At 37.4% G+C, this 15,658-nt stretch overlaps 1 protein-coding gene across 3 annotated transcripts in view; it reads left to right on the top strand.

Annotated features, from left to right (window-relative positions):
- TDP1 (tyrosyl-DNA phosphodiesterase 1) overlaps positions 1–15,658 on the top strand; it is a 48,252-nt gene that overhangs the window by 28,820 nt on the left and 3,774 nt on the right. For all 3 annotated transcript variants that reach the window (XM_082058689.1, XM_082058687.1, XM_082058688.1), the window contains exon 15: positions 7,419–7,533. In XM_082058689.1, the coding sequence (XP_081914815.1) occupies positions 7,419–7,533 (115 nt within the window). The remainder of the gene's footprint in view (positions 1–7,418; positions 7,534–15,658) is intronic.

Raw genomic sequence — 15,658 nt, 5'->3', positions numbered from 1 at the left:
GCGGCAGTCATTTTTGTTTGATGTTCACGGTCTCTTTTCCTTAAACCTACAACTGCTGCAGGCTTAGGCTCTCAGCCTAGGGGGAATAATATACAGTGAAGCTTTACTGTAACTTAAGATCATGTTCTAGTGACAATAGGTTGCTGTACTGGTCTGACTCAGAAGATCAATCTGTTGGAGAATTAACCACCTGATAAGGTAGGCTGGAATCTGGCTTATCTCAAACATGCCAAAGCAATAAATTAGTTTAACGTGTGCAACTAAATCATCAGTTTGCCATACCATAACTGCAGCCTGTCCATGGCTGTCTTCACTCCCTTAGTTGTACTGGCACTGGTGCTTGGTGGGTTCCTTGTGCTTTAAACCAGCTCAGACTGACCAAAACCAAATTGCATGAGTTTTCAGTGTTGTCCCATGAACCAGCTCAATGTGATGAGCTGAGCACTGATGCAAGGAAGAAGTAGGAAGGCAAGTTCAAGAGGGCAGAAAGCAGGGAGGAGAATGTAGGATCACACTGACATAATCTCCTTTTGACCTGGTTTTGGAACCAGTGTCTGTGGAAAAGGCTGATCAGTGAAGTTTTGGATGAAGATAGTAGCTAGGATGTGGCTGAGGAAGATGTATTGTGAGCTATAAATGGTAGAGCCAAGCCAGGATCTGGGGATCTTTCTCTTTTTGTCACACTGGTTATTTTAGTCACTATTGGGGAAGTAGAAGGCTTTAGTTTGCCGTATCAAAGGCACTTCTCAAAACTGTCAGTGGCCAAAAGCAGATGCTTATGGAACAGTATAATGGGCAGGCATGTGTGTAGTAGTTTATCCCTGAAGATTTCTTGACTTAGAGGCTGTAGCCTCTTCTATGAATATCTCTTGTTTTCTCTTAAATATCTGTAAGCTTCTAGCATTCACAGCCTGCTCTGGCTGAGTTCCACAACTTAATGTCACATGAAGCACATTGTTTTGAAAATCAGTTTCATTTGATGGTTTTCCTGTTCTTCTTGTGTTGAAAGACACGATGTGTGATCCCTGCTCACCTTTTCCATACCATTCTTTCTATAGATCTTTGTTTCTAGGCTGAAGGGTCCTTAGCCTGCTCAGATGCTCCTGGGGTGGAGATTGATCATGCTTTCTGCTTTTCTCTTTTTTTTTTTGTTGTTGTTGTTGTCCTTCTGTATCATTTGGATTGGGAGGGTTCACATGAGATGCAGGTGTAAATCTGGAGAAACAGAAATCTGTGAGGCAATGACGTTCTCAAGCTTCTCACTGAGTCTGTTTGGCCTGCTGTATTTTTTACAGTGGTATGTAATAGGTTAGCCTCTGATTCTCATTCACTTGCTGAAAAACAAAGTTGTTCATCCAGAATTGACAGAAATGTGTACACATGAGAAACATAATTCTAATATATCACACTTCATTATAAAGTTGAGTTGAATTGCATAATTTAAATGTGTGCAATACAAAGATGCTTTGTGTAGGTACAATGCTTTCTCTACAGACCTCACAACTCTTGTCTTGCATAAATTGTAGAAAGTATGCAAATATGTTCTTCTATACAGGTGGCTGTACTAAAATCCACTAGTGTGCATGAGATAGGTTTGTCTCTGAGTTTTAGGTGTTTATTAATGTTTAATACATGTTTTGGAAGCAAATACTTAATTCTTTTCCTCCCAGTTTCCTAAATATTGATACTTAACTGTGAAGACTGGTAGTCAGAAAAAAGTCTCCCATCAGCAGCCACATGATATGGTGCATATGGGAGCAATGTGGGGAGGGGGACTGTAGCCGTCTTTCCTTTATCCACTGGGAAGTGCCTGCAGAGACACCTGAGAACAAGGAGGTAGTCAGAGACAATATTAGTACTTGCCATATGTACATGCAGTCATCTGATATTCAAGTTGCAATGCTTAGCTTGTAAATCAATCTGCTGTATGTGCCCTGCAGTTAGCTCTGCATAAAAAGTGCTGCTTTTGTTGCTTAGTCTAGTTGTCATGACTCTTCTTGGTTCAGTGTGGTTTTAACATGCTATGTGTCAGAGTAGTCTTAGGTGTAGATAATGGTAAACTAGGAATAGATTAACATTTTTAGAAACTGATTTTTTTTAAGTTTGCTTGCAATTAAAAATATACAGAATACAAACTAGATGAAGTGCTTTGAAACATAACTGAGCATTCCTAAGCCTCAAGAGACTCAGAACACTCTAGTTATTGGAATGCCAATTTAATACTGTCAGTTTCTGGTAGTTGTATTTTTTCAGGTTGTTTCATACAGTTTGATCACAAAGTTAATGATACTTATTCTGGTAGAAGACTTGTATAGCACACACTTAATATTCCTAATCTTAAGAACTCACTAGCTCTGTGGTTTGTGCCTGAATACAAATTTGGAAGGAGATCATTCCTCACTTGCCATCTGTTGACTGCCAGTTTTTGTCTGTTTTTTTAAATGTTTCCAGAATTTATGCTTTGAGGTTGGGTCTTGGCCTGGTGTGCTAATGCAGACTCTCAAATATGCTGAATGCTTGTTCTCAATGTACCAGCAGCTGTCATCATTTACAATTTTAGTGTTTAGGGAAAAATCAGCTGATGCTTGACATTAGATCAGAAGGTTCTCTTGATTAAAAAATGTTTATAAAAACTAACATGTCCTGTGTTTGAACTGCATTTCCCTTTCTATCTCCATTTCTATTTCTTATCTCCTACATCTTCACATCAACGCTTCTGTTCAGCTTGTTCTTTCAGCTGCTGGGGATTCCTTCCCAGTGGCTGAAATAAATTACATCTTTAACATGTAAAACATGTTGAGAAAACGTCATCACCTAACAGTATGGATTTCTGGAAAACATGTTGCAGCAATTATTTTGTTTGAAAAATCTTGGAAGTGTGTAATAGAAAGGGGGTTTTTTTTAATAGAAATAGTTCCTCTTCAGAGGTTCCATGCCTGATAAGGTTGTAAGGTAAACTGAGCTTGATCTGTAAAATGGTATAAAAGTTTCTGAAATACTTCAGTCTTCTGAATGCTCTGAAAAATATGGTACGAGCCAGTTGGCTTTTGAAATTATCAACTCGGAGAAATAAGTAGTTGCTATTAAACTGAGAATTTACATTATTGCCTACCTAGTGCTATCAGATGCTGCAATTATACATAGATAATCAGACAGATAAGTAACAATAGTATTTCAGATTCCGAAATGCTGTATTTGATGGTAAATACTCACTGGCAATGAGTAAAATACTCATTTATAGTTACCTGTGGCGATGGGTGTATGAGCTGAATCTGGATTAGAGAGCAGCCAGCCATTATGTGTGTGGGATCAGAACTGAACTGCTTAAATTTTTGCTGAGCTCAAAAAAGTGAACCAAGCACTATCAGTCATAGCTCAACTTTGACTAGAACCAAAATAAAGTAAGTTAAGCTCTTTGATTGTAGCATTAACTTCCAAGTTAATGTAGTACCAATTTCTTCTTTGATTTCTCTAGTTTCAGATTAAGTCTTCTATCCTGTATGAAATAGAGTGGGGTGAGGAAGTAAGTACAGTGTAGATAAACCAAGACTTTATACGTGGACTTAGGATGTTAAGCCTTGTTTTTAGTGTTGACAGAATTGCTACAAGCTTTTCAAACTCCAATAGTAAAGACACCCAGAGACACTTTCCAAGCTGAGGAACTTTGAGTTTAGATGCTTGAATTTGTTACTGTGGGCCTCTTACAAAAAATGTTCTGTAGAGTTGAGTAACGCTGTTTTGAATAAATGGCCTCAATGTTGAGGAAGAATTTCATTGTGTGTTCTCCTGGCCAGAAAATCGTGGTCACTGTAAAGTTTGTGTGTATCCCTAGTTCTTTACTGCCCAAAATAATAAGTTTTTAAATTGTTTTGCCAAAGATCTGGCTTTTTTCTGTTACCTGGCATAGGAAAGAACAGTCCCATAATCATCCAGTGGAATAATCAGTGGTCTCCTGTAGGGAGTTACTTCAGTAGTATCAAATACTGTATTGCTTTGTGTTAATTCCTGCTCAAGTAGAGATAACAATTCTTACCTCTATCTTGTGTGATGTTTTTATAGTCTGCAATCTACCTTGTGTTTGGGGCAAAAAAGAAGGCCAGAAAGCAGAATTTTAAAAGCTGCTTTGCTTCCTTTTCCCATTCTTCTTCCCAATGTCTATTTTTACAATGTGTGATGCTAAGGCATTAATAGAGCTACAACAGCATCTGAAGTTTCATAAGTACAAAATAAATATGCTTTCTGAAATGAGAAATATATCTCCTAACATTTCAAAGTGCATTGCTGTGAGCAGAAGTCAAAGAATAAAATATAACTGCAGAGGGAAAAATTCAGAGAGAATAGAATATGGCTGTGGAAAATTTACAAGGCAGACAGACTCTTTTTTTTTTTTTTTTTTTAGGCAAGATCCTGCTGGGTTTTTTTGAAACAGCAATGAGAATTGTCAGCATCCAGGAAATGCTCAAAACAGACAAAATGTGTGACTTATTTCAGTTTCTGTGTGATCTTCTGTGTGAAGATAGACACATGAGAGTTATTTTTAAAAGCATGTGAATCTCCTCAGAGAGCCTTGTTAAAGAATGTGTTCCATAACCTAGAATCTTAGTCTGGGATGTTTTGAGGAAAACTAAATATCTTTTTCTAGATTAGCATTTTCTGAATGGAAGAACCCTACAGATTAAATTGATGGATAAATAAAACAATTTTGGGATCAACTGATGGAGTCCAGTGGGGTTGGAGGACACCATCAGTGCAGAAATAAGACTCTCGGAGAAGAAAATATGACTGGTGACTAGTGAGGAAAGCAAAGGTGTAGAACAAGAAAAGGAAGCTAAATGCTTGAAAATAAACACACTGAAGTAATAATAGGACACAGAGAGCAGAAGAAATGAAGCAGAAGCAAAAAGCATTACTAGGTTGAAAAAAAAAAAGAAAGAAAATTAGATTTAAAATGTCCTACAAGTGGTGGGTTTTTTTCCATATTGTTTGAAAAGCACCCACTGCTCTGAACTGGGGCATAGTTCTTGACACTTGAATGAAACTGAGCTGGCTGTGTGTGTACATAGATGCCTAAGTAGGTGTTGTTCTGCACCAGGTGTTTCGGTAGCAATGGTTGTACAAATTTCAAACCCAGCTGGTGTGTGGCAACAGCTGTGTGACTTTGGTGCTCTTGGTCAGGCAGGTGTATGAAGGTCACTGTAGAATGAGAACCAACTCACAGTACAGCAGAGAAGCCTTCTCTGCTCTGCCACATTTCTCTCATGTATGGAAGACGAGAAAAGCTCACCAGTACTCAGGGCAATCAAACCTCATACAAGCCATTTTAGCTTGCAATTAAAACCTCACCTTATGAGTAGTATCTAGAACTGTGCTCAACTCAAACCTTCCACTGACTGAAACCTAACTACTATGAGCTGTGAAGAAAGCTCTTACCACCACTCACACAGTTCCTGTTCTTTGTGAGCTACAGCATCGCTGGCATATTTCATGTTCTTCGCACTACAGACAGAAGTATGGTTATTTGCATTTTTACACGAACTTCTAGCAATCCCTCTGTGATTCATGTTTATTGGAAGTGTAAAGCTTTACAACTTGATTGTTGCATATTTTTCTAAATTAATTCTGAATTTTGAGTTTTTCTATTCAGTTTCAAACCTGTAGATATTTATCAGCTTTTAAAAATAATATTTCATCTTTGCATGGATTTGGTTTGAACATATTGCTTGTTACTTAAAGGCTAAGTTCTACACATGGCTGTAGCCTGATTTTAATGAAATTTTATCCAAATTCCACTGACTTTCATGGTATAAGAGGAAGTTAAAGTAGATTTTCATTCACACTCCTTTAGAGTGGAGCTTGTTTGTTTCCCCTGTTCTTTCATTTGAAAGTCAGTGACTTTTACCTACTCCTTGAAATAATACACAGTGTTTCTTACATCGTAACTAGTAGTTTCCTGTTACTTTCAGTCATGAGACAAAACAAGCATCTATATTCTAAAGGAGTTTCTTGAACTGACTTGCTAGAATTGCTGTAATGCAGGTTGACATGGTCTTTGGCAGCTTTCCTTTATCTTGGTTACTCTGCTTCTTGAATATCAAAGAAAAAGGTGTAAGGCTGGTTTGTATCCCCTGTTTTGTGTGGTCATAGGAATGTTGCTTCTTTCAAATTACAGTGCTAATGTTTGATGAAGTAAGATTGCAGTAAAGACCTTAGTGTAAAAGTACTGTATACAGATGGAACTCTCAGTTCCTTCAGCATTTGTTTGAATAAAATGGGATTATTGAGTGGTAATCAAGAAGCTGCTTCTGCTGTCACGAAACAGTAATCCAGTAAAACTTGGATTGATGGATACTACGGTTTGGATGGAATGTGTAAGTTAATATTCAAACATTTTAAAAAGGAAAATACAGTTGTTCAGTAATGTCTTAGAAATAAATACTAAAAGCTTTTAAACTTTTAGTCTATTCTAATCAAATTGTACTTGATTAACAAGAAACTATTGGATATATAGTATTAGAGATTTGCTTTTGTATAACTCATTACAACTGATGAATGGGATTTAGTTCCTCTGGAGAAGTGGCTAAGCAATATTATCTGCCAAAGTTATTAATACTTGAATCACTTTAAACGTATCTGCCCTTGTATTGCATTATAGCTTTTTTTTGCATCCCTTAACCTTGAAATCCACTCTCGTCCTAATATGAGTGTAGTCTTTGAAATTCTTATGCAAGCAGTTTCAGCTGTTCATTAATTTATTTTTTTTATGTACGTGGATGGTGTTACCCAAGATACTTGAAAAGCATGGGATTGAAAAGTTGTTTCTGTATCACAAGTTGAATTTTAATTCAGTTTGGGAAACACACTGAACATCTAACTAATATGGTCAGGATGAAACTAAACAGCAAAGAGAATTTTCAAAGCTCTTTCCTTTAGTTAAATATTAAACACCAAAGGTGTTGATATTTTGTTTAATAATTAAAATGTAATTCCAATTTCCATAAGTATTTATACAAAATGAGCAACATCTTGTTGGATTGAGATCTGCTGCCCATATGGTACTAGCAAAGGCCTTAGGCAATTTGGATAGAATTGCTCACACAAGCAAGGCCACCAGCATGTGCATGTGGAAATAGATTGGTGTATGTGTAAGGTACTGAGAAGGGTAGGGTATATCCAGCGTGGACCTACCCATGGAGCCAAGCCAGTGAATGGAAAAGAGAAAATGCTGAAATACTAGTAATAAGAGAAACTCAGTTCTTAGGACAGAAAAGTGCTTTAGGATGTATCTAATCTCAGTAAGGGAGGCAAAACATTTTGTTTATTAAAATAGCGCTTAAAAAATAATGTGTTATGGATTAGGTTTGTCTTTTTCCCCCAAAAACTGCTAAGTCTTTCTTCTACATGTTTTCCTTCCTTCATAGGGGTTGGACAAAGGTTACTTTTGTGTACGAGGGAAAACGCTTTCAGAAAGTAAGGAGTCAGCAACATATTTTCCCGTCCCTTATGACCTACCACCAGAGCAGTATGGAAGCAAAGGTAAGCTGTGACTTCAGAAGAACAGTGTGTGTATTGTATATGGAGCAAACTGATTTGAGTAACTGAGTAAATTGAACACTGCTGAACTTTTTTTTTTTTTTGAGGGATGACTGCATTTGAGCTTGTATCAGTCCCACATTCTACTTGAAACTTCAAAGACAGCAACTATGAAGTTTTTTGGTTCTAACTTTATTGTTGTTTGTTTCGGATCAACCTAAATGTTTTTTCATTCCTCTTCTGAGATTCTTGTATGTATTAGGAAAATAGTACTCCTTACAGAAACAAAATGTTTTTCTGCAGAACTGATGAGAGAAGGGGTGTTGAAAGAGGAATGTTTGTAAGAGCAGATGTGAGGGGGAAAAAAATCCTCTGGAAGTGGGATGTGAAAGAAATACCATACAGCAAATGTGAAATAAATTGCCATAAATCAGAAGAAAGAAGACTTGCTTTCGCTTCATTCTATATTTCATAGTTCCGTAGTTCATTTTCTTGAAGATCTGTGGTGGAATTCTCCTTGGAGGGATAGAGGAGATATATTTTGTAACACTTGAAGAGATTTACAAAATCTCAGCTTCTGAGACTATCTCTAGAACATGCAAATCAAGAAAGTGATAAGTGGTGCTATGGGGTGATGATGGCTTGAAAACCTGAAAATGCCTTGGGGATAATGATGTTGATGTGCAACCTGCCATATGTGGGAAGAGTAACTTTTAAAATTTTTCTTCTAAACTAATGCAAAAAGATTGTAACTTTTTTTTGAGATGCTATGCTTTAAAAAAGACAACTACAGTAGAATTTGAAATGAGAGAGAGTAACAGTTCAGGAAAGAGAGTGTTCATAGCAACCAATGTAGAGAGAAAGAATGTTTAAAAGCTGAGAAGTAAATAGACTCATAGTCTTTTATAGTAAATAAAAGTAAAGGCACATGATTGCAGGATGACTGAAGTCCCCCAGCAGAATCAGAGCCTGTGAGCATGATGCCTCCTGTAGCTGAAGAAAGAATGCTTTGGCAGCATCCTCCTCTTGATAGGGTGGCCTGTAGTAAACAGTAACCGTGAAGTTTCCTTTGTTGGCTTCACCTCTGCTTTTTCACCCATAAACTCTCAACCTTTTCAGCCCTGGGTGGGTGGGTGGGTTGTTTGGTTTGTTTGTTTTTTCAAACACAGCTCTATGCAGTCAATCAACCTTTTTTTTACATAGCAGGCAAACACCTCTCCCCCACTTTTCTTCCTTGCCTGTGCCTTCTGAACAGTTTATAGCCATAGATTGCAGTGCTTCCAGTCAAGTAAGCGATTCATCCCCCAAGTTTCAGTGATATTTATTAGATCTCAACTTTCTAGCTGCACAGTGGCTCCCAACTCTTGTTTGTTACTTATGCTGTGTGCATTGGTATAGCTGTGCTTCAGCTGGGCTGTTGACTGTGTCACCTTTTTAGAGAAACAAGCCCTAATTCCTTTGCAGCATTTCACAGGTGTTTCCCTGATGGTTCCTAATTCATCAGCAGCTCCTGCCTCTTATCTGTTGTGGAAAGCTCTATCCATTTCCACCACTGAATCTGGATTAAAGCCCTACTTACAAGTCTGGCCAGCTTGTTGGCAAAGAGGCTCTTGCCCCACTTGGTCAGGTGAATCCCATCAGTTCCCAACAAATCTGGCTTCTCACAGGTAGATGCATGATTATAGAAGCCAAAACTCAGGTATGGTACCAGCTATGCAGCCAGGTGTTTGCCTGTTCAATATTGATGCCTGTTACTTTTGTAACTTGCAAAGATGACTTTTTCTGCTTTTGGAGCTTATTACTTACTTGAAAGAATTCTTAAATGGTATTTCAGTTTTCCCAGAAAAAAAAAAAATACTGTCTCAAAGTAGAAATTGTAATACAATCTATTATACTGGTTTGTTTAGTATAAAACGCCCTGTCCATTTAAGAACCGTTAGTGTTGTTTTGGGGAAGAGTGGCAGGGTTTTTGCCTGAGTTACTACCTAACTAAAGGGGAAGAATCTATTACTGTCATTACCTGGATTGACCTGGATTTCAACTCTTCTTAAGAAATCTAAGTGGTCAGCTATCAGCTGATATTCCAGTAAGGGCTGTGAATGTTTACACTTGAGGATGAATTCTTACATACAACCAGTTTTAACTGTTGTGCTCTGGGACATGTATGCACTGTATGCTTGGTAACTAATGCTGAAACTGATGTGTTTTGGAAGTTTTTTTTTTTAAAGGTCATACTTACATTTTTGGATATTTTAGAACAAAGATTAAAAATTAGAATACATGTGTATTCTCAAATATAGTACATACACTATCTTTCTCATACAAAAATGTAGTTGTATAGTTAACATTCTTGTTTTAATTCCTGCGGTTAACCTACTGTGTCAGTGAGTTCTCTGCATATTTCAACTAAATGTAAAGATTTTTTTTCCAAATAACTTTTTTCACTTTCTGCATGGAAAGCTTTGATCTGTAGAGAACTTGTTTGTCTGTAGTTCAGCTTTTGGGTTTTAGCTTTCTCCCATGATATGAACAGATACCAGAATTCAAGTTATCTGGGCTTTGGCAATGGAAGTGAAGTCAGATGCCCATGCCTTTTCACATCTCTTTCCCAAATACTTTGTTTTAGTTCCTCATCCTCCTGGTGGAAAAGATGATTAAAGAATTCCCATGTTATGGGATGGATTCGTATAATAATCTCTCCTTAACAATACAGTTATCAACTCCCAAGGTCCCTAGAGAATGATATAAATAGATTTATTTTAATAAGGTCTTGAGAAGGAGAAATGCAAGTAATTATTGTTTCCCTAAAGAAACCATATTGACTGATCCCTTTAATTGAAGGAGAAAAGGCTCCTGGGGATTTTCCATTAACTGAGATTCTTTAATCATGGGAAAACAAAGTACAAGTCCCTTTCATATAATCAGAAAAACCCTATCAGCAGCAGGAGGGAGGAGAAATGGGCGGAATAGTGAACCATCTGCTCAGGAGCAGGGCTGTACATTTGCCATTTAACTTACTAAGTCTACTTAGATGGGTATATCAAAATACCTGAACTTGTGCAAATTTGAATCTTGGATTGGACATGGAACTGCTGGAGGGGGTCCTGCGTAGGGCAACAAAGATGATTAAGGGAGTGGAGCACCTCCCTTATGAAGAAAGGCTGAGGGAGCTGGGGCTCTTTAGCTTGGAGAAGAGGGGACTGAGGGGTGACCTTATGAATGTTTATAAATATATAAAGGGTGAGTGCCATGAGGATGGAGCCAGGCTCTTCCCAGTGGCAAACAATGATAGGACAAGGGGTAATGGGATCAAGCTGGAACACAAGAGGTTCCACTTAAATTTGAGAAAAAACTTCTTCTCAGTAAGGGTGACAGAGCACTGGAACAGGCTGCCCAGGGGGGTTGTGGAGTCTCCTTCTCTGGAGACATTCAAAACCTGCCTGGACATGTTCCTGTGCGACCTCACCTAGGCGTTCCTGCTCCAGCACGGGGATTGGACTGGATGATCTTTTGAGTTCCCTTCCAATCCCAAACATACTGTGATACTGTGACATACTTAATGTTACAGAATTCACTCTGTTACGTAGTATAATAATGTAAAAAAAAAAAGCAGTTCCTTGGTTTGTGGAAATAGTTTACTTGTAGAAGTTCTTCGTCATTTCGTCACAATGGCTTTCTGTCATTAGTCTAATCCCATCTGATGAACACTTCAAGTGAGAAAATTGTTACAGTGAAGTAAATGTATCCTGAATCTTGAAAAGCAATAAAATAATTCTCAGGGCATCCAATTATAAACTCATCAGTAAATGATGTAAATAATCTGTCTGATTTCAGATATAATAATTCATGTAGTTGATTCAGTCTTTTGAAGTCCATTAAGTTAAATAATAACAAAATTATTTTTTTCCCCTGTTCTAATTTTGCCTCACCTTGTATAACAGGTAGGAAAAAATATACAGAGAACTTATCCAGCTTTGCCTGGTTTGCTTCTTTAATCAGTGAGTTTCATTCTAAAACTCAAATTTAGGCAAAATGAAAAAATATGATCTCTTGGAGAAGCAATCAAAGATTTTCTTCTTCTGAAGATTTCTAAAGAGTATAAATTGACATCATTGTGAGGCACATAACTTTTTTTTATTTTGCACTCTTTTTCTCTCCCAGAAGAATAGATGAGCCTTCACTGAAACATAATCATAGGCTAAGCTTTAGATCACTGAAGGATGTATTGATGTGCTTTAAGATGTCATTGGTAGGGTAATTATGATATAGTACCTCTGTGGCACATAATATATTTAAAATGTTCACATTGCTTTCCTTTAGTTTTCAGTTGTATTTTAGACTTGCACAGAGCTACATTTTATAATACATAGGCAGGTAAATTCCAACTGCTTGTGCTAGCCAGTGTCCTTTGATCCAAAGGGAGCGCATAATAAAATTTAGCTCTATCTCAAGCCATAGTTGGCTGTAGCCAACACACTTCAGGTTGAGGTGAGGAGTTTGTAAGATTTCTTCTGTGGGAGAAATCACACCAGAAGTATTGTCAGGTCAAGTAGCTTATTACAGAACTTTCTTACAGCACTACTGAAAAGGGGATGAGCTCTTATGAGGAGCTCTTTGAATTGTGACTGGGTTACACGTCAGGAATGTATATAAGCGTTTTCTGAGCTCTTAGTTCAGAATGATCTGGAACTGCTTAGATCTCTGGTAGAAAAACCTACGAAGTAGGTGGTGATTTCTGATAACAAGTTATTTCTCATTTGGTTTTCAGTGTATACATTTAAATCAAAGAAAGAGTGGCTGTTCATTTGGCTAATAGTATACAGAAAATATATGTATATACAAGAAAATAAGACAGGTTCCAGCTCAGTTCAGGTTAGTCTAAAGTTAGAGTGAAATTACTTTATTGCTCTCTATAATTGCCAATTATGTGAATTATATTAGTCATTGGTTATTTTGCTCTTTGTGGAGGATTTATTTTCTAACCATTTGTAAAAATGTATTAAAATGTATTTATTTTCTAATGGGAAAAATCTATTTTACCCTTGGTAACTGGAGGCTAAAGCTGTCAAATCTCATGTTATGAGAGGCTGGAAGAATAGTGGGCAAATGCAACGGAAATTGCTTTAATGCAAGTTGAAGCATTGTGGAGAAATGAACAGGCCACTTAATTCATTAATTCTCTTGCAGTAGTTTGCGGCCTTTGCCAGCTGTGATTTAATTTTCTTAAGGATGCACAAAAGGATCTATAACATCTTTCCTGTGAACAGTTCTCTTGCTTGTTAAGGCCCCAGCTCACTGTTCAATATTCCATTGCCACGTTTATGTGGAAGAGCAAATGGACGTTTTCTTTTTAACTGGAGATATTCAGTGCTTGGTATTTTGTCCAGTTTTTGATGATGAGTGGGAATTGGGAGTATGGTGTAATTAATCTGATAAATATTTATAGTGATTTTAGGAAACTAGTAACACCCCATCTTGTTTATTACACATGAAACTGCTGCTGTATTGAATAAAAATTCGAAACTTCATGGTATATTTGCCTCCAGCTCTGGTAGGTGTGATATTTGTGTTCATGCTACTATTTAAAGAGTGGGGATAATTTTCATTTATCCTGCTTTGTGCTAGTGACAGGGTGCCTAAAAGAAGAGATCAGTGTTTTGTCCAGCGAAGCGAGAGGAGTCCTTTGTTACTCTGAGCTCCTTTACAGGGACCTGCTGTATTCTCAGGTCAGATAAGTTCTGGGAAAATGTCACTGTTCATGGTCTCTACCTTTCTCCCACCTTTGTTTTTTTATACAAAGTTGTAGAGTTCTCCAGTTTCTCTGTCAATAAATTAAAATATTTTGGAAGAAATTAAAATTAAGAAATAAGACTTCTGGTGAAGTAATTTGTATTTGTCAATAACTTCCTTTTTTCTAATATTGCAAAGCTACACGGAACCTGTTTACTTTCTAGAGTTTGAAAGAACTCAACTAGCAGCATTGGATATGAATTTTTAGAGAACTTCAAGTCCTCTGCATGCTTAATATGGTATAAAACCTGAGACAATACCATTTCTTCTGAGAAGGCAAGTAGAAGTAGTCCTGTTTCTAGTGATACTAATATACTGAATAGAAAATATTTTGCTTATTTAATGCTCAGAACAATGGCAAATGTAAATCTGAGTATGTTTAGAGGATTAGTTTTGAGTTTTTTCAAGCAGTAACTATAGGTTTTCACTGTAGTTCATATACTGGGTGGGTGGTGAGGAGCAGAGGTTGGAACCAATTTCAGTCATTGTTGGTCTGCATTTCCTTCCTAGGTGGAACCCAAGTGTTACTATTGACTGGTAAACCTGCTATGAGAGGCTGAAGCTCTCTTATCCTGCCATCAGACGCTTCCCCAGATGGTCCCCAAAGCCCAAGTGTTATACTTGGGTGCATAGCAAAACCTGGTTTTCTTCAAACTTTTTATAATGACCATGAAAAATTTAACACTTTATAAGAGGGGAAACTTGAGCTACAGAGTCACCATTTAGTTTGATGACTTCTGTGTATTGTTTTGATAGGAGTACAGACTTGATGACCAAAAGGGGCCCACTAGATTGTCTGATCTACTTGTGTTTGGCTAAGAGGGATCTTCCAAAATACGCTTCAGATCATTAGTTGGGAGCATCATCATAAGATGGCAAACTCACCAGATGGCAAATATTTTTGCTTCAATAGTTGGCCAGCCCAGTAATTTTAAAAAGCACTTTATTTTGGTTATTGTTTTTCAGGATATATGTATGATGGCCTGTCTAGTTGTTGAACTCTAATGTGATGTAGTCCACCTTGTACAGGGTGCAAGATTTGTAATTGAAGTCTGAGGAAATGTAACAATATGTTATCCTAGCATCAGGGTTGCACAGAGAACTTTACTTGGGCACTTTCCCTTTAGGCTATTTCTTTCCAGCTGCTTTAAATTACCAGCACAGAACAGTTTTATTATGCATGATATACATAGCCTGCATCTTTTTCTCGCTGCAGGGAATAACATGCACATTTTACATCTGGCAGTTTTAAAATAAAGATTAAGATCATTCCCACTTTGAAGTGATAAAGGACCTCATCAGTTTTTAGGAGGTAACACTTGTTGTATGTTATTAACTCCTAGCAAATTGCTCTTTTGAGTAGTTGTGGTTGTTCACCTCCAATAGTCAGCTGAACAGCAGAAGGCCATTTGTGGGCAGCAGATGCATCTCCAGGGCAAAGCATTTAAAGAATATTTTAAAAGAAGAAAAAATCTGGTAGTTGATGTAGGAAACAATTATTTTGCAAATATAAGGCCCAGGCAGGATCTCTTGGCAAAGCATATTTTAATAACGATTTTGCAAGACTGGGTGTTCTACCTAAAGGTAGGCACACCTAATAGGGCAAAAAGCCCCTGCTTGTATCTCCCCAAAATCCTGGCCCAAATTTCCCTCCCCTGTTCCCCATTGGTTAGGTACTTCAGGGTTTACAGACTATCCTGACACACACAATACCCTTCCCCTTATCAATCTATTTAAGTTATGGATTCCTGGTACTTTGGCTACACTTGCCCCTAAATTAACTTATCGATACAGGCATCGGTATGTATACAGGCGTCAGTACATATTCCAGGAAGAGACTGTGTATTATATTAAGAATTCATAGTCTGATGTCTCTTGGTCCTTCCCCCCTGCTGGGGTCAGGCACCAGGTCCTCAGTTATGTAAAAACAACAGTTCTTCATTAAATGTTCCTTACAGTTGACAATACTACTTAATACCTGGACAGATAAACTATGTAGATACAACAATCTCCTGAACTCCTGTGTTGTTAACCAACAGATTCAGGCTGTCCTAAGAAAAAAGCTGTGACAAAGCTTAATGTATTGATGATACTAAGGTAACAGAAACCTGTAGACCAGCAGTATGATTTGGGAGTTTCTTGGAAGGAAGATATAATATGATCCAGTCTGGTATTTAGGAAACATGCAGACAACAGCCAATCTTACCTAGCAAGATATCTTTATAAATAAAATTTTTGTACCTTTGATAAAAAGATTTTTTTCCCTCTAGAATCTTTCAGATCAGGACTTGCTGTTTTGTTGTATAAAGTTCTCTTCTCACTGAGCTCCGTTGTCACA

Source organism: Streptopelia decaocto (assembly GCF_964273445.1).
Source record: "Streptopelia decaocto genome assembly, chromosome: 7".
NCBI classification, from domain to species: domain Eukaryota; kingdom Metazoa; phylum Chordata; class Aves; order Columbiformes; family Columbidae; genus Streptopelia; species Streptopelia decaocto.
This window is presented reverse-complemented; position numbering and strand designations above follow the sequence as displayed.